The sequence below is a fragment of the Pleuronectes platessa genome, chromosome 22 (genome assembly GCF_947347685.1).
Source record: "Pleuronectes platessa chromosome 22, fPlePla1.1, whole genome shotgun sequence".
NCBI lineage: Eukaryota > Metazoa > Chordata > Actinopteri > Pleuronectiformes > Pleuronectidae > Pleuronectes > Pleuronectes platessa.
The window spans coordinates 1,307,958-1,332,542 of NC_070647.1; the positions used below are offsets into that span (position 1 = coordinate 1,307,958).

The 24,585-nt window shown below is 42.8% G+C and overlaps 1 protein-coding gene across 2 annotated transcripts in view; it reads right to left on the reverse strand.

Moving 5' to 3' along the window:
• The window catches only part of scube1 (signal peptide, CUB domain, EGF-like 1), a 111,691-nt gene that overhangs the window by 18,379 nt on the left and 68,727 nt on the right, over window positions 1-24,585 (reverse strand). Inside the window, exons 7-8 of one of the 2 annotated variants that reach the window (XM_053415022.1) lie at window positions 22,378-22,467; window positions 16,273-16,389 (exon numbers count right to left, since the gene is read on the reverse strand). In XM_053415022.1, coding sequence (XP_053270997.1) covers window positions 16,273-16,389; window positions 22,378-22,467 — 207 coding nt within the window. The remainder of the gene's footprint in view (window positions 1-16,272; window positions 16,390-22,377; window positions 22,468-24,585) is intronic. The other variant, XM_053415023.1, reaches the window with a different exon arrangement.

The window sequence follows — 24,585 nt, forward strand, 5'->3', positions numbered from 1 at the left end:
GTCTTGCATGAACGAATCTATATGCGTTCCAACCTGTACTTAGAGCTGTACACTTGAGATTGGATCACAAAAAAACACATGTTAATACCAGGTGTGTACAGGTTCACAGAGTTTCAGGGAAGCATCGTCCAAATCAAGCAGAGAATTATACCTAATTTGAAGTGTAATTACACTGTAGCACCCTAAACATGCATGTAAACTATTACAAATTTAGGGAAATTAAGCTCAATATATTTTCTATAGTTTGTCCCACAGTTAGAAAGGCTTGTCTTTGTGATCGAATGTATCCACTGCATAAAACTCAGTGGTATAGAACCTTAAGTTACCTGAGCTCCAGCCCAGGTGGGGTGCAGCAATCCAGAGGCGGTGCCAAACGCAAGATTCTGCCAGATCTGGTCTCAAAAACTTCAATGCATCCATCCCTCACTTACTCCAGACTACCATGCCCTCACATGAACCCAGGCTGTAAAAGCATGTCTTGTACCACCTTTTGTTTGGCTAGTCAGTACTTTTTTCATAACGTAACAAAATAGAGGGCAGAGAGGGTGAACTAGGAGCAAGTAGGAGGAGAAGGAAGAGGAGCGGGAGCAAAGGAGGAGGGAGAGGGCAATAGTCTGCAGACAACACAGGCTAAGCCCCTTCTGATTGGTGCTTAAAGTGATGAAAACTGTAGGGGATTATTACCTAATCCCTTGTGTTGGGGAACAAATCAAGTAATAGGGTGAGCAAGGCTGAAGGTAGAAGAAGCCAGACAGATAAGAAGTGGTCGGATATTGATGGAAAAACAGGATGAGAAGAAGAAAGTAGTTGGAATTTAATGTCTTTTTTTTTTTGTTTGATTGTTGATCTGTTATAATTCATACATTTCCAATTATCACAACCCTATCAGGAAGATGGCTACATTAATGTGGGCTGCAAAACTATTATGAATCATTGTTGGAAAATAAATCTGTGTTATGATGGGAAAGTGCTATGGTTAGGGTCCTGTCTATTCACTGGAAACATTGTTATCACTAATAACAACACTTGACCATCTCAGTATGACACGCGAACACAAATCGGCTGTTACTGGCTATTTGCTGAAAATACAAACACTGACACTTTTCTTGGAGGACTGAGTGTTTCACTAACATACTGCTATCTTAGGTAACTTCTGCTCGGGTTGCTACAGTGTAAATTCCCCCGAATCCAATAAAGAGCAGGAAAAAGCTATTAAAGGGAAAATTCACCACTTTTTATGTGGATGTCCAATAAGTGTTGATGGTAATTGTAGTCAACTGAAGCAGTAAATTCCTCAATGGTGCTATAGCAACAAAAAAGGTTGAGTTTTCAGAGCTTTCCTGCTTGCGTAGCTGTTATCGCTATGCCTATACCAGGATGCATTTAACACAAGCACCTGATGCTCAACCCCCAGTTGTAAAGGTGGATATGTACACATCATTTGATTTATTGCAAGGACAGATGGAACCATGAAAAACCACTAAATGTCACCTTAACCCAACCATGAGAAGCAGACCTTATCTGTACACATTTTACATGTTGTTTAATGTTATTCCTTCCCGCTGACAGTTTGCCCATTTTAACTATAGTAACGATTGGTCATTTATTCCCACAGCTGCTAATGTTAGCTTGGCTAATTTGTGTCTTTGACCCCTGCTCTCTGACCTTTCACCTCCTGAGCAGGGGCACTTGAGGGTCACACACTCAGGTCAATTGGTACCACCTCATAGCAAAAGTTTTTTTTGCATTGCATTTACATATACTTTACATATGCCATCTTGCTCCAAGATTTAGAAGAGATTAGTATAAAAAAATATATAAATATAAGTAAGATAAAAATAAAAGCAGAAGTATAAATGTATTGTTAATGAAATAAAAAGTGTATACCAAGTAATGCAGAACCAGGGCCTATTATGTCATCAGAGAGGAGATTAAGATAAGCAAAGCTACATTAGAGAGAAACAAATATTTGACTAAAGTGGCCGTAAAATTAAAGGATAATGGACGAATATGGGATATTGCACATGATAATGAAATTGAAATACTGTATATTGAAATAAAAAACATTGCAGATGAAATTGAAATCAATTGAAATATTGAACATTATATTTAACTATATTAAATAAAAATATTTCCCATGATATTGAAATCAATTGAAATATTGCACATGATATTGAATTGATATGATGATTTACAAAAACAGTAATGTGAAACAAATTGCATGTGAATGGTGTTACTGTACATGAGGGGTAATATTAGATAGATACTCCATCATATAATAATCCATCAATTCACTGTGCTACCACACTACTATAACCATCCAAAGGGTATTATGAGGCGTAATAACACCAGATTAGATCCACCTAGGGCTGAAACTAAAAAAGTACTGGTAAAAAACGAGGGAATCACAAAACACAAATGCTCAGAGGCTAGTGGATCTGAGAACAGTCCACAGCAAACTCCCAGAACAAGATTCTACACCAGAGGAGCCTAACATCAGCTAGTGGTGGACAAAGTGGTCACCTGAGACTGTAAAATAGGACACACCAGTTTGTGCACTGCCCTGATTTACTACAAAAAAACCTATGCCTAACACCTGGATACTGGGATGCTTGGAAGATTGATGCTTTGTGCGCCGTAGAGAAAGGTCGCACTGACAATGGCTCCGCATGCACTACGCAGTTTTATGTTTATTATGGTTTTTCTTGTTTGTTTTTTGTACACACTGCACTGTCGCTCATACAGTATGATCGACTGGCACTTTTGGATATACGTTCGTCGCTAAATACGGAGTTTTTCTCGCTGAGTGCTTGCTGTGGCTCCCTTGTTCTACCACCGATCTGTTTTACCAATACGACGACGGAGGAGAAAGAAGCGAGGGAAGCGCGCCGGTATTCTGTGCAGATCTCGGACGAGATGCTGCAATCAGCCGTTGCCGAGCATTCTACTCGCGGATGTTCAATCCCTGGACAATAAAATGGACGAGCTACACGCACGGATACATTTTCAGCGGGACATCGCGAACAGCTGTGTGCTGGCGCTCACGGAGACCTGGCTGGATCCTATGGTGAATGACTCCGCTGTCACTCCGGCCGGCTTTTTCATCTACCGGCAGGACAGAACCTCCGAGTAAAGGCCGAATTATAGTCGGGTTGTACGCACGCACGCATGCACGCAAGACACACAACACGCCCCTTTCGTGCCCTCTGGCGGCTTGCGCACCCTGATGCAGTCTCTATTGTTGCTGGTGACTTCAATAGGGCTAATATGAGGAAAACTCTGCCTAAATTTCATCAGCATATTAACTTTCCCACCCGGGGTGACCAGACTTTTTACCATTGTTACTCACAAATACGGAACAGCTACAAACCCCTCCAACGCCCCGCTTTTGGGAAGTTGGATCATGCTTCCATTATGCTCATCCCAACCTACAGACAACACCTAAAACAGGAAAAACAGTTTTTTCGGGCAGTTCAACACTGGAGTGCTGAATCCATTAGCACTCTCCAGGACTGCTTTGAAACAACTGATTGGCAGATTTTCTGTGTTGCAGCTGATGGGGACATTGACGAATACACACTGTCTCTTCATATATCTCCAAATGCATCAATGAAGTCGTCCCTAGGGTCAGTGTCAGGACTTTCCCAAACCAAAAGCCCTGGGTAAATGGTATTGTCCGTGCTAAGCTCAGAGCACGGTCCTCTGCCTATAACTCTGGTGACCCGGAGGCTTTGAGGAAGTCCAGATGTGACCTGCGGAGGGGCATCAGAGTTGGAAAAAGAGACTTCAGGGACAAGCTGGAATCCAACTACCTCAGCTCTGACCCCCGACGCTTGTGGGGTGGCCTGCGACACATCACTGGCTATAAAGGGAGAAATAGCAGTGATGATCAGCATGCCGCCTCCCTACCTGATGACCTCAACACCTTCTACGCACGGTTTGTGGCAACCATCACTTTTCCATCCACGAGACTGGCCGAGGACCGAGACGACTGCACTCTGTCCCTGACCGTGGCTGACGTGAGGCGAGAGCTTCAAAGAGTGAAGCCTCGAAAGTCATCTGGGCCCGATGGAGTTCCAGCTCGCGTCCTCAGGGGGTGCGCCGACCAGCTAGCGGAGGTCTTCACCTCCATATTCAACCTCTCCCTATATCTCTCAACAGTCCCCACCTGCTTCAAGCAGGCCACCATCATCCCCATACCTAAAAAATCATCCATCACCAGCTTAAACGACTACTGCCCTGTAGCACTGACCTCCACCATCATGAAGTGCTTCGAGCGGCTGGTCAAAACCCACATCTGCTTGACCCTTCCGAACACCCTTGACCCCTCCAGTTTGCATACCACCCTAACCAATCCACGGACGATGCCATCGCCCTTACAACACACGCCACCCCCTCCCACCTGGAAAAGGCCAACACATATGTGAGGATGCTGTTCGTGGACTACAGCTCCGCGTTCAACACTATTGTGCATGACAAGCTCGTCCCCAAGCTGAAGAGCCTGGGTCTTAAAACCCCCCTGTGCAACTGGATCTTGGACTTCCTGACGAGCAGACCCCAGGTGGTGAGAATGGGTAACCACACCTCTTCCTCACTGACTCTGAGTGCCGGGGCCCCTCAGGGCTGCGTACCCAGCCCCCTCCTGTTCTCCCTGTACATGCAGGACTGTATGGCAAGACACGGTTCAAACATCATCCTGAAATTTGCAGACGACACTACCATCCTGGGTCTCATCTCCAACAACGATGAGACCGCCTATAGAGATGAGGTTAGAGGCTTGGAAACATGGTGCCAAGAGAACAACCTGTCTCTTAACGTCTGCAAGACCAAGGAGATGATCGTGGACTTCAGGAAGCTGCAGAGTGGGGGTCACGGTCCGATACACATCGATGGAGCTGTAGTGGAGAGAGTCTCCGAGTTCAAGTTCCTCGGTGTGTTCATCACAGATGACCTGACCTGGTCCAAACAAGCGGACTCTGTGGTAAAAACGGCACAAAAGCACCTATACTTCCTGAGGAGACTCAAGAAGTTTGGCATGGCTGCAAAAACCTTAACAAATTTGTACAGGTGCACAATTGAGAGCATCCTCTCAGGCTGCACTACTGCCTGGTATGGTAGCTGCTCTGCTGCTGATCGCAAGGCCCTGCAGAGGGTGGTGAAGACAGCGGAGCGCATCATCGGCTGCATCTCCCTTCCTACTTTTTCTATTTTTTCTAAGTCGTCTACTAAGTAGAGGTTGCCTGCCATGTCACAAGAATTTCACTGCTCCGATGACGCTGTCATTGGTGCATGTGACAATAAACTTTGATTTGATATGATTTATAGTGTACAACATCAACAAGACACTGAGAGCCTTTATAAAGAAAAACCAACTGTGAAGGCCAACTCAAAGGCAATTGCAGTTACCATCAAGTGTGGCATATTCCATGGGGCTGTCCACCCTGCTGTTCAGCAAATGTCTGAACCATGAGCCAGATTATTGCAAAGAGTGGCTATAGATACCCCCTCTACATAGATGGCATTAAATTGTATGCCAGGAGTGAGCAAGACATCGACTCACTAATCCACACCAGCAGAATCTGGCAAGATGATCGAAACAAAAGGTGCTGAACTACCAGAACGCAATATAACAGATGTTCAGAACAGCTACAAATATATTTTGATCCCAATGGCAAATGGAAACCACGCAGAGGTCGTAAAGGAAATAAGCCACAGACAAATATCTACACAGAGTAAGGCAAGACCAGAGTAGTCGGCTGAATCGAAAGTCGGAGCCATCAATACATAGGCCTTGCCATTCATCAGATACCCAGCTGGTGTAATAGCCTGGCAAAAGGAGGAGACAGAGAATACTGATATTAAAACATGGAAGCTCCCTGACAATGCATGCAGGGTTTTACCCCAAATCTGGTACACTGAGCGAAAGGAGCGTGGCAGACGGCTAGCGGGCGTCAGAGTCCCTATCCAGAATGAAACAATGAAAATCCAGGACCATGTTGGGAGGATGGCCCCAAGTAACAAACAGCTACATAAATACCTCAGATGAACGCTGCACATTGGCCACAACCAAGACTAAAGAAGACACTCTTGAATTTTGGGATGTCTGAGTGACTTTGTAAACCGAATATATCTCGAGAATATTACCACGAGAAGAAAAGCTTCAAGAGTAAGGCAAACTGGTTCTTCTATACAGAGGTGTTGGTAAAAACATCTGTACATAAACTAAGTAGCCCACAGACTTACACACCTAGAAATTCCCTCTTTGCCCACACCATGTCTGCTCTGATGCCTATGTGAAAAAACAACATATACCACCCCCGGTTTATCCAACTCAGACACAGCTTAGGAATCATTCTGGCAGCCATAAACACTGGCAGAATCATCACATCTACCCACACTTAATGGCCACTCCAGGGACGGCTGCTCTTTATAACGGGATATATAATTACCTTTAATGGAGCTTAAATAAGCTTTGAGCTCAAATACATACATTATGCCTCTGAGCAGCTTGAAATGATAATGTTGGAAGAGAAGCGAGAGAGGAGATACAAGAGTGGATGCATTGAGGGTTGACCATCAATTTACAGCAACTTATATCTCCTTTAATAAATAATTGTAGCTGCGGATATCAGTAACAATACCAAGAGTTGGTCTTCAGGGGCTGTTGTTCTAATTGTCTATGGCACCATGATGTTAACATATTAACATAAAAAGGTAGGACTCCTATAATGGCTTTCGTTTGTGTTTCGCGTAATTGTGCATCTTGATGTCATCAAGAACAAACATCTGGGTTGCCACAGGCCCTCTTACATGAAGCCTTTGTAAATGAGGATGCTCCTTAGCAGCTAATTAATGCTCACATAGGACTGTGTATGGATAGCAAGAGAAAGGTTGAATCACACTTGCAGTTATTAATAAATAGGTAAAAGGAATGCACACAGATGTAAGAATATGCACATGCACCCCATACAATGCTTCCAACGCAAACACCCTACTCTTACCATCTCTGTCTGTTCCTGTGGGAGGGAGGAGTCATTTGTCACTTTCACTAAACACACACACAATCACACACACACATGCAGGCTATCTCCTGGGATCCATCTCTGATATTTACACTAGTCAATCAATACCTCAATCCCACCTTCTAATCAATAGTTCCATCCTTTGCTAAAATCTATGTATCTGGCTGAATATCCCACAGGTCTACTGACAGACTGTCTGCTACTGTGTGCATATGACACAGGTTTAGAACGCCAAATTTATAACATTTTAAGGCCCTTTTAATGCTCCAGAGAATTCGATTTAAGAGCAATTTAACGACCAAAATAAAGAAATAAAAAAGCTGGCAAACGCAGTGCATTTCCAATGAAACATAGCTAAAATAAATTTCTGAGAGTATAATTGGAAAGTTACCAGGAAATAAGAGAATGATGTCAAAATTGTTAAAGACCATTCAATGAAAACATAGCATCATATTGTATAAACCGTGCTCTATATGAAAACCTTTATCGTGATGAACAACAAAACTCACAGTACTAATACAGGTTTTAATACTTGAGGCTATCTCAGCCTTGTGCCTTTTTCAGAGAAAAAACAGAGAATTGACTAAGGAGTTTACCCAGAGTTTGTCTTTCACACATGCACAACACAGCGGGGGGTTCTCTGCACAGACACGTTCACAACAGCAACAAATCCTCCTCATTATTCAGGCAAGAAGTGGAGCCGCAGGGTGCAGCACACAGAGGCAGGAAGAAAGATAGTAACTCAACTGCGTAGATAATGTGATTTTGTTTACAGCACCCTTACAGTGTCGGAGTCTTCACACATCTGATTCTCCTGAATTTCTATGCAATATATACGAGGAGGCCAGGTGGAGAAAGTCAGTAGAAACTGCGGAGCGTCTCACATTGACATTGTCATTAAAAAATGTAACTCCTCCAGAGACAATACTGAGGAACTGCTGAGTCCAGTGCATGTCTGCAAGCAGCATTAGTGTAATTTGGTGGTGATGTTGGACGTTGCAGAGCAGAACATTGTGACCACACAGCACATACTTTGATGAAGCTGTTTATATAATCACATTGATATAATGTGACTCAGGCGGAGCTATTCGTATAATGGTATCAGTATTGCCTATAGGATTCAGAGTCTTCAGGAGCCGTGGAAGTGGTATGACTGAACATGAGAGAACTTTGTTTGATGTGACTCTGAGTAATCGATTAGAGTCTGTCTGCACTAAAAAACATCTGGCACTTTTTAACACCGATTCTCAATAACCCAAATAGGCCTCCAATTGAATTTGAATTGAATTTACTGGCAGTTGAAAAGTGACCTTCGGGGAATACATTTTTCTTCCAAGGTAGATATTTTGGATGTGAACTCTTCACTGTGCCGGCTGCAGAGGAGGATGTGGGCCAAATGAGAAGGCTTGCTAACATCCACCTGGGCCAAAGGAAACAAGGCCTCCACCCCCTCGCTTGCTCCTCTGTGAGCCTCAGGGCTTTATTCAAGACGTTCAGTGTTTGGAATGAGAAACCTGACTCCAGCAGAGACCCTGATGCTGCTGCGGTGCTCAACTGCCTGATTAGGACCCATTGACCGACTCGATTGATCAGCACTGCAGCTTAAACCATCCGTCACGACTGAGGGTAGCGTAAATGAATCCTAACTTCTCACCTCTGACCCTAGCATCCAGAGGTCAAGCGCAGGGTCAGAGTTATGTAATAGGCTTGTCTGTCTGCCTTGCTCCTGAGAAAAAGGCTTACGTGGAAAAAAACTAGTTGAAACACATCAACCAAGCATAAAACTCTTGTATCCTAATTCATTTAGACTTGCTTGTATAGCTCATATCTCAAGAGTACGAGCTGTGCACAGTGGAGAGTAGCTTTACCAAATATTTGCAGTAAAAAGCAATTAAATGGAATGCATTTGCAGGAACCTGAACCTCTCCAAATAATTACGTAGTACAGAGGATTTAGGTTTCTTGGGAGCGTTGGTTTTCTTCGCAGGGTGTTGCCGGTGGATAAGACAGACATCAGGCCGGGAGGCAGCGTGTATTTATTCGGGTATTAAACAACCCCAGTGCTTGATGCCTATTTTAATAACAAACAGTCCACAATTGCATGTGGGCCAAGGGACATTCTCTGTTTTACACAACAATAAAACAGCCGATGATGTGGCCCTGGTTTGGCCAGGGAAGGGACTGCCTGTATTGCTGCAGTCATGTAAGGTTAAAGGGATTGGATGCATCGGACCAGTGTGGACACAGAGGGGGCTACAGAGTTGTGACCCCTTACTGAGGAAACAGGGACCCCCAGGCCACTAGAAAAAGAAGGTCTACTAACGCACACATATGACACCAAAACCAGTGACAGTGACAGTCAGTACAATATGTAATATACTAGTATCAATATTTAAAAAACGGTACTGACCTTGTTCCCATCTGTCCGATTGTACTTATAACAACACAGTTTTCACGCATTTCAAGGTGCATCTGATGAGCAAAGCCCTTTCCCGATATGGAGCACAAGATCTTTCTGATACAATAGTGTGAGTCAGACAGAGCTGTTTATTCTTTGTGTTATTGAATATTCTCATGGTATTTGGCATCTGCTGTGTGAGACGGAGCGGTTGAGCTGGACTATAACATATAAAGTCACGTAAGTGTGTGAAAAGCAGAGTAAAGAGCTAATAGGTGGTTAGTTAATTACTCAATTGACAGAAACAATATCAGCCACTACTCGGATAATCAATTGATCATAAAAAAAGAATTGCTGGATCCATCTCTAGGATGTATGATATCTTTGGATTTCAAGTGTTATGAAAATCACTTATTTGACAAACTTTGACCAATATCTGTAAACTATGTTTTATGTCATTTTAGAAATTCTAGACGAGTTCATCAACTAACTGAAAAAACGTTATACAATCAAGAATGAAAATAATTATTAGCTGCAGCCATAAAAAATAATATGAACCTACTGATAGCTAAAACAGGTATAGTGTATTTTGTGGGTATCACAAAAAGAAAATATTTCTTTGTCGCAACTTTGTATGTGTGCTACTGTCTCTGTACGTGTATTTGATGTTCCATTGTTAGACATTTATTTGTGTGTGTGTGTGTGTGTGTGTGTGTGCGTTCAGGTCTTTTCAGGTAGAGAAGGAATGCAGGCCAGTGGGAACGTGTCTCACGTGCCAAAAAAAACAATTCACCATTCACACACCATCCACAGATATACAGGTCCATGAACTTGCATATAAAACATATATCTGCGCTTACTTTGGTCACTACTGGGGACATTACATAGACTTGCATTAACTTCCTAGACACTAAACATAACCATAACCACTACTTGCCTAACCTAAACTCAATAATTGACAAAAAAACATCAAGAAAAACAACAACAACAATGTTTTCCAGTTTGGCAACATGGCATTTGTCCCTAATTAGACAAATTGTCCCCCATATAACAGTTTTTTAGTCCTACCTATGACATGCACACGCCACACACACACAACCACACACACACACACACACACATACTTTAAGTGATCCAACCTCCAATGGGCACCTTCTAATCAAACATCTGGAAACTCCCTTCGTAAACAGTAGCAGTTCCTAACCAGGTTCTGTGCTAGATGCTTCTAAGAAATGAATGTGTGGATTGTTTGTTTAAGTTCTGTACCAAGACAAACGAGATGGAAAAACTAACGTCTAACTGACTCTTTCAGACTTGAATGGAGAGCGCTGTACAAAACATCATCAGAGAGCCTAGCTGCTGACCTGCAGTTGATGATTCTACAAGAGACAAATTACTCAAAGCATCCTGCACAGAATTTTTTTTGTTTTCATGTTGAAGGCTTGTTTGTTGTGTTATAAAGACATGCTCTACTGTGATTCAGGAGTGCACTGAGTTTATCTGGTTCAATGATTGTTTCTGGTTAGGGTTAGGGTTAGGGTTAGGGTTGGTCTATCTTTTACCCCACCACCCCCTCTCTTACACACTCAGCTTTTGTCAAGAGTGGCCTGTGACGAAATACCTCCTTGGGTTGGCCTGTCTGTCATCATGAGAGGCTGAACCACCTCATCTGTCAGCGCAGATGAAAAGGCGTTCATCAGACTGGTGGGTTTTAAACATGCCCTACATAGTCTATATTGAAATGATTATGATAGACAGGCACGACAGGACTCATCCCCTTGGCTTTAGAGCAAGGATAGACACGGAGAGAGAGAGATAGAGAGAGAGAGAGAGTCAGTTTCTATCCGTTATTAAGCGGCACACCAGATGAGCCCTCCTCACAGTGCAGCAATTATCTTGCTGCTAAAACAGCTAAATGCCAGCAGTTATCTGTTTCCACCACTGTGATTACATTGGTCACCAGAGTCAACACACACCCACACATATAAATATACTGTATATACAGACACACACACCTAAAAGCTTCAGCAGGAGACTCTGATCTATGAAACATGTGACCAGGTTACCGTTTAGGCTCATTGGATAGACACCTTAGTCACCTGGCTTACAGCAAGATGGATTGACGTTGTTTACAGCACATCAACACCAGCGTCGGCCCTTATCACCACAAAGTCACTGATAAGGGCATCATCACCTTTTATTACTATTCTACCACTGTGCACGTATCACTACCACTTATGTGTGTGTGTGCGTGTGTGTGTGTGTGTGTTTGTGTTAAATCCCTGCAATAATCATGACGGGCGGCTGTTGCTGAGGGGTAGAGTGGTCGTCCTCCAACATGAAGGTCGGCGGTTCGATCCCCAGTCTGACCCATCTGCATGCCGAAGTGTCCTTGGGCAAGATGCTGAACCCTGAATGGCCCCCCATAAAATAACTAAGTGCTGCGATTAGATGCACTGTATGAATGTGTGTGTGAATGGGTGAATGTAAAACTGTACTGTAAAGCGCTTTGAGTGGTCATCAAGACTAGAAAAGTGCTATATAAATACAATACCATTTAAAACCATTTACTGTGCAGTCAGGTGCATAGAGCAACCAGGGGACAACATCCCAAAAATTAATACATTTTGCTGTGCTGACCTTAAAAACTACATTTCCAAACGACATCCAAGGGTGAAGGCTAGGAAACCACCGATTTGGGTGATCAATTTGTATAGGTGTAGAGTAATCAATTCAATTTCTGTAATGTGACACTTGGATGCACTAACATTGCTGGGCTGATTTAGATTCTTTAGAGCTGTGATCTTCAATCTGTGTGTTGAACCGAGTCCAGTTCAGGCTGAACCAACGGAGCCCAACCATCCCAGTAAAAACAAACAGGTATGGAATAGATATGAATAACAATGTATAATATGTACCTTTCTGTTTAAAGCAGGGGTGTCCAAACTGCGGTCCGCAGGCCAACTGCGGCCCGCCATCCATTTTTTATTGGCCCGCATCAATATAATATATAAAAAAAAAAAAATTAAATAATAATAATAATAATAATTGAAACTAACAATTAAGTAGCACTTACATGGCTTGTTGATGCACTTAAGGCCGGCGCATGCTTCTGCGTTTTCAGAGACACGCAAGAGACCCTTGCGTGCGTTGCCCAATTTTTTTAACTATACAACAAAGCTACGCAAGCCTCATGCAGGCCGCAAGGCTGTGATTGGCGTGCTTACTACATCCTTTCCTGAGTCACATTTCCGGTTTCATGCCTCATAATACCGGCAGAAACCACGGAAGATTTAGAAGAACGAATATGGACCAAATAGAAGCGTTTGGCAGAAGAGATCCGAAAGTATGACCACTTGTATAACCCGTCATTGACGGAATACAAGGACACGCAGATGGCCTGCAATTCCTGGAAGGAGATCTCGGCTAACGTCGGTTTGCAGGTTGAAGAGTGTACGAAGCTGTGTAGAAAGATCGCGAACAAATTTGTCCTCCGGAAAAAGTGATAAAGTAATAAACAGTCAACAACGACTGCCAAACACAAAGACGGTGTCTCTAAGGTCGTCTTCGACAAAAAACGTTACTCCACCTGGTGTTCTGGCGGTGAATTGCTTTGCTGACTTGCCAGCTGTCCCTCAGAACGCGTGAGTGGGTGGCCCAGTCCTCAGTATTTTTTTCTGTGTGTGGCCCTCGGAACAAAAAGTTTGGACACCCCTGGTCTAAAGCCTATTTGGAGAATATAATAATTCTGTTAAATGTTATAAATTTGGGATATCGTAGCCTTCTTTGAATATAATAACGCCTGCAGTTTGGGATTGGATTATTCGAATCTGAATGTGATAAAAGAAGTTAGCTCACATTCTGACAATGCAAAGCTGTTTTGTTTTTTTCTCCACCTTTCAATTTGAGCACTTGGTATTTCAGGCCCTCACTCCATTAACCACAACAGCAACACGTTACCACATTTTCCTTCATTAGGGATATCACTGCTGTGACCAGCAACCAGTACATCTTTATCCAACCCCCACTCCCCTCACTCATAATTACCTCATTCTTGGTGTCAGACAATTTGCGCTTCTTCTTCTTTCTTGATGCCCTGATTAGCCATTAAAAACCCATTGATACCCTGGGTAATTTAAAACCCATTTGTTGCTTTGCATTGAGCATTTATGGTTGAATTACTTGCGTGTAGAGGCTGGAATATGAGGCGCATCCATTTATGCATGTTTCCAGGTGGAGTGTGTTTTTTTTAAGGACAATTGCATTATAACTAACATTGCATTAAGGTATTTGTAGATGCAAAAATGTATAAATCTGAATTTTTTTTTGCTTACGCCTGATCTGAATTCTATGCACTGTTTTATAAATGAGGCCCCTTGAACTGGATTCTCTACTGTATTTCTACACTTTCAAGCACTGAGCATGTCTCCCTCTTTATGTCTTCTCTCACTCTTCCCCTCTCTTCCCCTGTGTGAGTATATTCAGAGTACAGTGAGAGTACTATACTGTATTTTCAGTACATTTTTACCAAAAGTTGTGTTTTTCTACAGTCTCTCTAAGTCCTAAGTCTAAACAGCAGCAGTCACGTTGCAGGATGTCAAGAGGTGTTCCAAACTCAATACATGTGCATAGATAAGTTCTGGGTTTGAATCAGTGTGTGTCAGTGTGGGTTTTCCTGCTTGGTGACCAGTTGATAGATACTGATCGATGGGCTCTGCCTGCTCTCTATCTCTCAGCTCCCCTCAGCACTGATCCCTGTTCAGGGATTTATGAAGCCTGGGGGCTGATCCAGCTCCAAATTATGTGGGTGGGGCACAGCTGGACTGCGTGCCTATCCATCTTCCCCACTCAACTCAGACCAAAAAACGGAGGTGGAACGTTTAATTTTTCAACCACTCTAAATGCCGGGTTCTGTCAGGACCACAAATCACCTGGGGAGACAGAGTGGAAGTGTTCGCACAAGCTGCTAGCTTGAACTTGACATTAGGGCAACAGACAAGATGTTTTTCTAGTACGCAACAAGCCTGTCTGGCAAGTCAAGTGGTTGGGACAGTTGTATGTGTTTACACTGATTCAAAATTTTTAATATGAACCAAATCCAATGATTCACTCTATTTGAGACGACCTTCTCAGGAAGAATGACAGCATCAGTTGTTTTGGCAAGTTCATCCATCTGTGTTCAAGTGACAGAAGCTAAAGGGCTGCATGAAACATGAGGGGAGCAAAGGATGAAGTAAGATTTAGATAATGGGACAGTAAATCCAGACGGAGGAGGACTCAATCACTGGAGATTGCTCTTCATTTTAATTTTTCTGCTGTTTTCTTTAACATTCATGAAATCATTCCCTCAGCTTAAACATGTACATCTTTTTTCATAAACCTTAACAAAGTGATCATTTGAACCCAAACCATGATCTTTCCCTTGTTGTCTGACCAACCCTTACCCATAGCAGATCATGCAAGTGATTTAGTATTCGAAACCGATTTTTTAAGGCACAGACAAAAAAAATGTGAATGTCCTGTGTTGATATGGTTAAGCACAGAGACAGCGGAGTATCTAAAGTATGTATATGTATATTTGTCATTTATCCAAGAACACGTTCTGCTCTATTTCAAATGTACATTTAACCCTAACCCAATTAATTTACATTTAGAGATCAACTTCTGTATTTCCTGGAGCTGCAGCTGGATGGTGCTGTCTGTGTGAGTGTGTCTGTAAGGCCAGTGTATGGGAAAGAGAGAGGGAGAGAGACAGTGGCCAGTGTGGGCCTCACTGTTCAAACATCTCAAAGTTTGCCGACGTGTCGTCTGCCTGCCAGGCCTGAGACAGCTCTGGCTCCAGGATTTAACACACCTACATGCCACATTCTCAAACTGCCTGACACTCATTTCACAAACACACATACTCCACAACACACACACAGGCGATATTCACATTACATCACACGATACACCCACTGTCATGTGGCCAATACCACGTTACAGTAATGACTCAAATATCTCCATGAACACGTCACAGACACATGCACACATAAGCATCATCACCACCATCACCACCTTCATCATCAGCAGCAGCACTATGTTAAATTGATAATATACAACACTAGTTAACTATGACTGGGTTGAGAGGAGAAGAGAAACAACCAGTAAAGGAAACTGATCCTGATTATATGTTTAGTTAGTCTTGAAAAAAAAAAAAATTAAACCCTCAATTTGGACTGGATAAAAGTGAAACAGAAAACATGGAACTTTCAGAAATTGGAATATCAACCGTACCCTTTATGTATTGCTCAGTAGTTTCTATCTCCACAGGTTGTCAACATAAAGCACATTTTTGCCATGAAAGTAGTGAATTGACTTTGCTTTTTCCTTCATGTACACAGCATGCTAGCTGCTAAGCTGAGCATAAACTGTATGTATTTACAGAAACATCATTGCCTCTGCAGCCCTATGGCACCACCTATAAGAGAGTTGTAATGCAAAATAAACACTGATCCATGTCTTCCGGCAAATCTCTCACTGAACTTTTGAACATGTGTCCTATCTCCAAAAAACAGGATGCCTCCTGACCAGTGTTTGAAGCAGTTTCAACTCACCAGCCAGCCTCATTCAGTGAGACTGCTTTTTTAGTCGAAAGCCAAACACCTATAATAATCTGTTCTACTCTGGGATATTTAGGCCCATGCTTCAGCGGTTGTCTCCTTGGACCACCGTCATTGATGTCACCGGCGGGCTATCAGCGGCAAAATCAACAAAAACAGGCAGCAGCAGTGTCGGTGGCCACGACCAGAGCTAAGTGAACAGGAGCTGCGCACCTTTCGCCCTAAAAGCACACTTTCATACATTTACTGACCTTTACATGTTTTGCCATCAGGCTGCAGGGTGAATCCGACGGGGCAGCTGCAGCGTACCCCTGTGGCTGTGTCTTTACATGTCCTATCGCAGCCGCCATTGTTCACGGCACAGGTCTCTGCAGACAGCACAAATATGGAAATAGAGAAAGAGAAGGAGGGGGTGTTAACATGTGACCCCTGCTTCTGAAATATAATGAAAAAGAAATTATTGAAAGTGAAGGTGATGTGGGTTGAGACAAAGCTTCATGCAGTAGAAGAATATACAATCAAGAAAAGTCCTTTTTTTTCATGTAGCTTTGTCAACACACAGATTGTCATGAGATTACTTTATGAAGAGATAAATATGATGTTTATACACACAGAAAGTCACAACCCAGATTTGTTTATCATTGACAGCAATGTATCAAGACAATCAGACAAAAACACATGACACTGTGCTGATAAAGGAGGGTGAAGAACTCTTTGGCCCAGAGGTCGGTCCTGTTTCCAAAAGTGACAAGAAATCAGTTAACACAAATAAGAGGTAGGGTTAAGTTAAGTAGATAGAAAAATAAAGTTAGTGCAAGGTGCTGTAAGTCTAGAGCACTCTCGGCAGAACCAGTGTGTATATTTTCCTCCAGAAAAATGTTCTTGTATGTGGCGCAGATAAGGTTTGCTCGGACTTGTGAATATTGCCTGAGCTAATCCCAAAACAAACACAAGCTCATGGTAACTCTAGCTCACCTGCCCAGCCGCTGTTGCTTTAGCAAAGCTCAGCACACACTTTCCCAATGAGCATGAAGAAGTGCTGAAGAGGCTGAAATTTGATGTTGACCCTTGACTGAAAGGGATTTAATGAATTTGCACCTAATAAGGCACTTTCACTTAGCAACTGTTCTGCTTTTGGTGGGTTTCAGTAAATCCAGAAGGCCTAAATGGCACTGTTGTGTGAATGAGTACATGAATTGGGAGTTAGGACACTTGGCCAGTGGTCAAACTCAAAACCAAACATCATCAAATCTGTTTTCCCTAGTTCCTAAAAGTTGACATGTTAGAATTCAAACAGCGACACATAAATCAGGGATGTTCCCTTTCTCTGTGGCAGCTTGTCCCCTTTCATTCAAATGATGGGAGATTGTGATCCTGAGTCAAGAGAGAAACAGGAAAAGCCCTTTCTGGCCAGGACACACATCGTCAGAGGTCAAGAAATTAGTATAACATCCTTTAATGCAGTCACAAAGACATCCGACCCAGGAGGGCCTGTGCTGTCTATCAGGAGAAGGGACGGTATTTGCACAATTGTGTGTTCTCTCATACAGCCTCAAACATCAGTCTCAGCCTCGTCCCTTTAATGTCTGTTTTCTTACTGGCTTTTGTTCTTCACTTTGTTAATACATCCCAACTCTGAATTCCACATTCTTAATCTTTTTTCATGTCTATTGATCCCTGACTCTCTGAGAACAAACACTTAAAATCGTACAAATCCCCCCCCCCCCCCCCCCCCCCCCCCCACCCCCTGTTGGCTGGAAGTAGAGACACTCCATCATCCAGGCAGCCTGTCTGATTGGCCATGTAAGGTACGATAACAGAACCCTGTCCCCTCTGCACCCCCCAGCCTTGGTCTCTGTAACTCCTGTGTGTGTGTGTGTGTGTGTGTGTGTGTGTGTGTGTGTGTGTGTGTGTGTGTGTGTGTGTTAGTGTGCGTATGTGTTGTAATATGGTCTGCGTGCCTGCACAGGTGTATATAGTCAACTTGGTTTGTATGAGTGTTAAAGGTGTATGCGCATGTGAGTCAATGGATGTGGTGGTTATGGGTCAGAATGATTTATACTGAGTACAGTGGGCCCTATCATTATCTGAGGGTGAGCACAGTCCTGCTCACAGTTCTTCTCTCTCTCCAGGCCACATCCAGCCTCAGGGCAAAGCTGAGGGCGGGAACACAGACGCACCGCCGGGCGTGATTGATGTGCTGGACAGGCCCCCCATAACCCTTTCCGTCCTTGCCTGGTTTGTGTTTTTGTGTTTGTGATGATGGATTCTGAGGACGCAGTCTTCTGCTGTTTGTTCAATGTTTAATCTTTCTCTGGTGGATTTTTTTTGGAAACCAATTTTTCACATAAATAGAGATCAAATGTTCACCCAAATTTTATGTTGTAAAAGTTACAGACAAATAACATACTACAACTACCAATGCTCCCCACATTTGTGAGCTTACAGAAGGAAGCTTTGTTCTCCTTAGGACAGAAACAGACTTCTCCCCCTGCTTCCTCTACACTGAGATAACCTCATATGTAACAAACTGATATGAGGTATCAATCTTAAAATGTCAGCAAGAAAGCAAATATTCATATTTCCACTAATATTAAACCATTTCATCAATGCTCCCTGTCAAAGTAAATGACTCCAAACTTCATTCATATTCCCTCATAGGTTGTTGAAAAGTTTGGATCAACAATGAAACAGATCAAACCTGCTACTGTGTTAACATGTCACCGTACATGAATCTGTGCACAAGGTTCCTTTATGTATTCATTTGTATTCACACCGATCACTAAATAACTTGAGCTGTCAGTAACTATTGTGGTAACTTTGGAAGAAAACTTGCCGTTATTAGCATTACTGACTGGTGTCCTGCCTATGTGATAGAGACGATCACACGGGCAGGCCTCTTATTGCACTCATTTAACTGGGATGCTACTAACAACGTAGCAGGAAGTGTGAATTGCTCAAATATTCATCAGATAATGCACAATTTTAGGTGAGATGAGACTTAACAAGCCTCCTCTGTAGCTACTACAAGTTTCAGTGGCAGAGGAATGAGAGGGAGTGAGCATACACATGTCCATCACACTCCGTGCATGGATATGCTGACTGCTGCTAACCACTTTCTGTAAGGGGAGGACACATGTTCTATTGATTAAAGCTTGAGGGCAGGAGAGAGAGAGGCATGTGCACCGTGTCAACTAAAGCACCAGGCCAGGTAACAACAACTGCTGCACTGTTATGAAAAGGTGACAAAAGGGGCACGACCCCTTTCCAGTGCTCAACAGAATACCTACTGCACAATGATGGGCAGCTCAATCAGCTGTCAGTCCGCATATCTTTGGCCTCTAATCACTCACACACACACACTTCAGTTTAGCTACATCTGTCCTGAGCTGATGTTTATTTGAAATCCAGGACCCCAGCTTCTCTGCTCCACTGCAGCTCCTTGCTCCCAATTTAGCTTTTCATTCATTATCGTCATAATGAAGACTCTTGGAATGACCTGTCTAGTCACACACCTTTCCACCTCTCTTCTCCATTCTCTTTTCCATCCCTCTCTTTCTCTGTAGCCCGTCCTTGTCTCAGCAGCACCTTTTCATTAGAGCCTCAGCTGCACTTCCATTTGTCTTGATCAGTATGTTCTCTGCACTGTGCAATGGAACGCTGTTCGTCACAGGAAAATGACGAACTGACAGCAGTGTCAAATCTAGCATATCGATGCTGTTTAAGCTGCACCAGTGCAACCATCAGCAACCAAATGCAAGTGCATGTATTCTTTTTTGTACACAGACATGGTGGAGGCACATATATGTGCATCTTTCAACTCATATACTGAATGATTAGTTGCTATTTTCAGTATAAGCTAAATTTAGGGTTTAGTACCCGGATGTGTGAAAACATGAATTAGTGCTTATCTACATCAGTAAAATGCAAAGTCTGTGACACTCTTAGAACTTGAGGTTGTATTCTTAAAACACAGTGGGTCTAAATATATAATACTATGATTAATATACAAGTGCAAATGAATGAACTTTTAAGATTATTAAGGCACTCTTCATTTAAATGTAATGAATGAAGTGGGGAGCATCTCATAGAATTCACCCAAACTACATATAGCTGCATATTCAACAACCAGTCCATGTTCTATAGTCAAGGCAACATCCCTAGAGTTTTGGCAGAAAAGTAAATTACTTTACATTCTGCTGTGAACATTTTTCCGTTAAGGGATTATGTTTCTATTTGTTCATATGTCTTAGGTGAAATGAGGAAGATATGTTGGCAACCAGCTTGAATCAAATCATTCTGAAACGTGGAGGCAACTACAGGTCATTGAAATGAAGGGCATCTGGCTGGTTAACCATACAAACTATAGACCAGGTTAGGTTTAAGTCTGAAATGTCTTTATCAAATGTTCCTGTGGTTGACCGGAAACTCATTGTGGGGAAGCTGCTTTGAAAGGAAAACCTCCAAACTGAGAACAATATGTTTAATCCCTGTTAGGTATTTCCATGTAATCCTAGTGAGGTAAACATGACTCACAATCCACCACAGGTTACAAGTGGAACGTCATCTGAACAAAGGATAGCTGGTACAACAGGAGGTGAATCAGGGTTAAGCCATTGAGGGGAAGGTAATGGAGGGAGGAGAAATTAAAACAGAGAAGCAGAAGGGTGATGAGGATTCATCCTCAAACCAAATTCTTCAGTCTTCCTCCAAGCCACATTGGCCAGAATCGAGTGAAATGAAAGACATTACAGTTTGTACAGCTCATTTCTTTGGAGCAGCAATACTAGGAAGTAATGCTTCAGAAAAAACCCACTTATACTTTATATTATATTAACCATTGAACAAATCATAACAACAATATTTAATTGAATCACTGCATTCATTGAAAGAGCAAGGTGCAGAAGTGTTTTAAGTCTTTTAATTGGAGGCATTGGATTCCTTGGTAATCATAGTAGGACACCCAAAGATGAACCTAAAAATGGATTGATTTAACCAGTAGTTCGTTAAATGAGGTTCAAGTATACCCAGGAGTTCATGTGACTCATGCAGCCCCACCGACTAAAGTTTAGTTCGATGTTTTACTTGCAATCATCCCATGGCTTGAAGATTGTGATCATGGACCACAGATCAAGACGGTGGATCTCAAATCAGAGATGGTGGATCGTAATCATGGTGGCAGCTGATCGTGGATCGTAATGGTGGACTGTGAATCCGGATCCTGATCATGGATTGTGGTGACGGATCATAATGGTGGATTGTAATGTTGGCAGCTTATCATAGACTATGAATACAACGGGACTGCTTGATATACAATATGTCAACTCACATAACATAACTGGGAATAACTCCACCATTTCAATTGTCAATGCTGCTCCCTTCAGTTCTATCAGACATTTTCTTATCTATAAATACTTGAAACATTATGTGAAAAACTGTTTCTTCTGATCAGGTTTGCTGTAATTGTGTTGATGTGTTGAGCTACACGTGGCATCTATTGCATTTCTGTCCGTCCGTGGAGAGGAATCCTTCACATGTGGCTCTCTATGAAGTTTCAAGTTTCAAGTTTTTGGGGTAGTTACTCTTATTGAGGGTTAAGGGCAGAGGATATTGCACCTTGTTAAGACCTATGAGACTAATGTGATTTGTGAATATGGGCTATAAAAATTAAATTTGATTGATTGATTGACTGATGAAAATCCATTTGAGGTCTTCATCATGATAAATGTTTGGGATGAAACATCTATTTGGTCACTGGGCTCTCCAGTCTGCTAACTTGATAGAACTCCAAGCCTAAAAAATGATTCACTTATACAAGGATGTCGGAGACAGTTTTATCAGCACCATGGGATATCATAGGAGGGGGGTTTCTTTCTTCACCTGTAAGCTCTGGAGATTACGATTATGAGATATTCTGCCAAATACATTGGGTTTATGTTGTATTTATGTTATTGTGGGGCAAGTTGATTTTATGACCATTTTCATGGGTTTTCCTTTTCTGTTAAGATATAAAAAATAAGGGAAGTGTAACACAAAACATTTGGAGTAAAGCGTAACTGTAAAAGTAAAAGTTAGTTCATCTGAAAACCTAAGAGCCATCAGGAAATATCAGTGTTTAAAGTTGAGGAGAAAGGGTTTAAAAGGAAACAGTGACCTCTTTCACTACTTTTTCATCACGTTTGGTAGTAGCAAAACTGTGACTGTGGGAGTAGACACAGTGGGAACCAAAGGTTTACAAAAAAACTTGATAAAATAAAGACAGAGAGAGGGGGACAAGGAAGAACGCAAAGGAGTAGAGTCGGGGATACAAGCACAAGCGCCATGGCAACACATAGAAAGAGGAAGAAAAGAGTTACCCATAAGTAGCCGCCGTTTCACCCGCTTGTCCACATCAGCTACTGACGTGGCATTGAACTCAGAGCTCTCAATTGCAGCCTCATCTTTCTCTAAAACACAAGTGACAAGGGGACAAACAGTGAGCAGCAGGTTAATGAGAAGCCCAAATGACCAGACCTTCAGCCCCTCTTGGCGTTTGAGCAAAAAACCAAAGCCAAGAAGCAAGAAGCGATGAAGAAGAGCCAAAATCCCGGTTAGAGTGTTAATCCCCAAACAAATGATAAATATCCCAGAGGAAATCAAAAGAACAAAACAAAATTAATGAAAATTATCAGTATCAGTGTGTAGCTTACAAAATGAAGCAGTTGTAAAGGAGAGTGGGTAGGTAGGACAGGGTATGGAGAACGTTCATGGCTAACATATGAAAAAAGCTTTGTTAAATGAAGGAGGTGTGGGGTTTGGGAATGGAATAGGGTCGGGTGAACATTTTGGGGATTTTAGTTCTGATGTTGACATTGCTTTTGTCACCGATGGAGTTTCTGTCTTCCATATCAAACAGCAACACTTTGTCAGCAATGATTTTCTTGCATTAGGATGAAGTTAGAAGACAAGAAAGAGAGGGAAGAGAAGATACATGTCCAACATTTCCAAGACAAGATGCCTTAAATGTGGGCACAAAGACAGAGGAAACGCACATTAGGTGATGATAATGACAAGAATGAGGAGAGAGGCTGGTGCAGAGAAGGAAGATGCAGAGTTAAACAGGAGAACATGAAAAAAAGATTTAGGGTAAAGTGATTGAGAAAACAATGATGAACAAAGTAAGAAAAGAGGAAGCAAGATAGAGAAAGGAACCAAAAGAACAATATCGGTCCCATCACGACACAGAAATGTAGTTTTGAAGGGGGGTGTAGGGAGGGCAGGCGGAGACATAAAAAAGCAGGAGGAGTCTGGGGGCAGCGCTGGTTGCCTGTTTGTCAATGGAACACATCACAAGTGGATTTAACTGTCAACGCTGGAAAAACTACATTCCCAAAGCTGTGTAAGGGGGTGTGGGTGGGTGGGTTAAAGGGTGAAGGTGGAGGGAGAGGGAGGAAGGTAATATTGGTTGTAGAAAGGGGGCGAGATAGCTGTTAAGATGGCATATTCGCGATTTTGGGGAGAGTCATGGGACTGGGTGAGGGAAGCCTTTCTCTGGGCCTCAGTCATTAGGGCCTGAATGACGATCTCTATGTTAATTAATGCTACTGGCCGAAATAGGACTGGCCTTTGATGTACATACTCCAGTTGGGTTGTGGGTCTTGAGGGGGGGGGGGGGGGGGGCTATATTGGGGTAATTAACATCCCCTCTATTCCGTGGCCCAAACCCTCAGCCATTGTCTCCCTCTCTCCTCTCAAAGTGGAGGACTCTCTGAAGTACACTCAGGGATGAATGGAGGTTTTCTGGTGCTCAGCTAACTGGTAGAATGTGAATGTGTGTATGTGTGTGTATGTGTGTAAGAGCCTGTGCATACTATTGTGTGTACTTTGAAGAGTCTACTTGCTCAAGCGTGTGAAACGATCTGTCAGAGAGGGAGATAAAATGTGTGTGCGTGAGAGAGAGGTGGACGTGTGAGACAGGTTGAGAAGAGGTGGGAAGAGAGGAGTCCCAGCCACTGGCTCCTAAAGAGTGTATGGGACTAAGCTGTGGCTGGAGGCCCACAGAGAGGGGGGCCCGACCTACACAGAACGGCGGCAGTTTCTTTAAGTGTTCTTAGTTTCCGAAAGTAAAATATGAAGAAAAAAAAGGGAATGAGGAAAGGAAACCATACAAATGCAATGCAGGCTCTCCCATGCAGCAGGGCAAGCAGAAAAGCAGAGAGATTAGAGAAAGGGGCAGAGAAAATGGATGATGTGGCACATATGAGTGGACACGTGCAGTAAGATTGACATGTTGCAGTGGAAGTCCCTGTCCTTCTATCAAGGTGTGTGGAGCAAGAACAGAGGCTGATGAATGGGGATGAGGCTTGGAGGACATTTTTGATGTTGGCAGGTTTTAGTTTTCAGAGATCTGGTAGCTTTTTATTAGGGACTTGTGATGTAGTGAGGATGAGGAGGTAGTGAGAGAGCGGGAGGAGGAGCAGGTTGAGTTTGCTTTCGTTGAAGCTTCACGTAAGATCAGGCTGCAATTGAGATGTCTGCTGTTAACCACAGAGATTAACATGTGGCCCCACCCCACCACCCAAGCC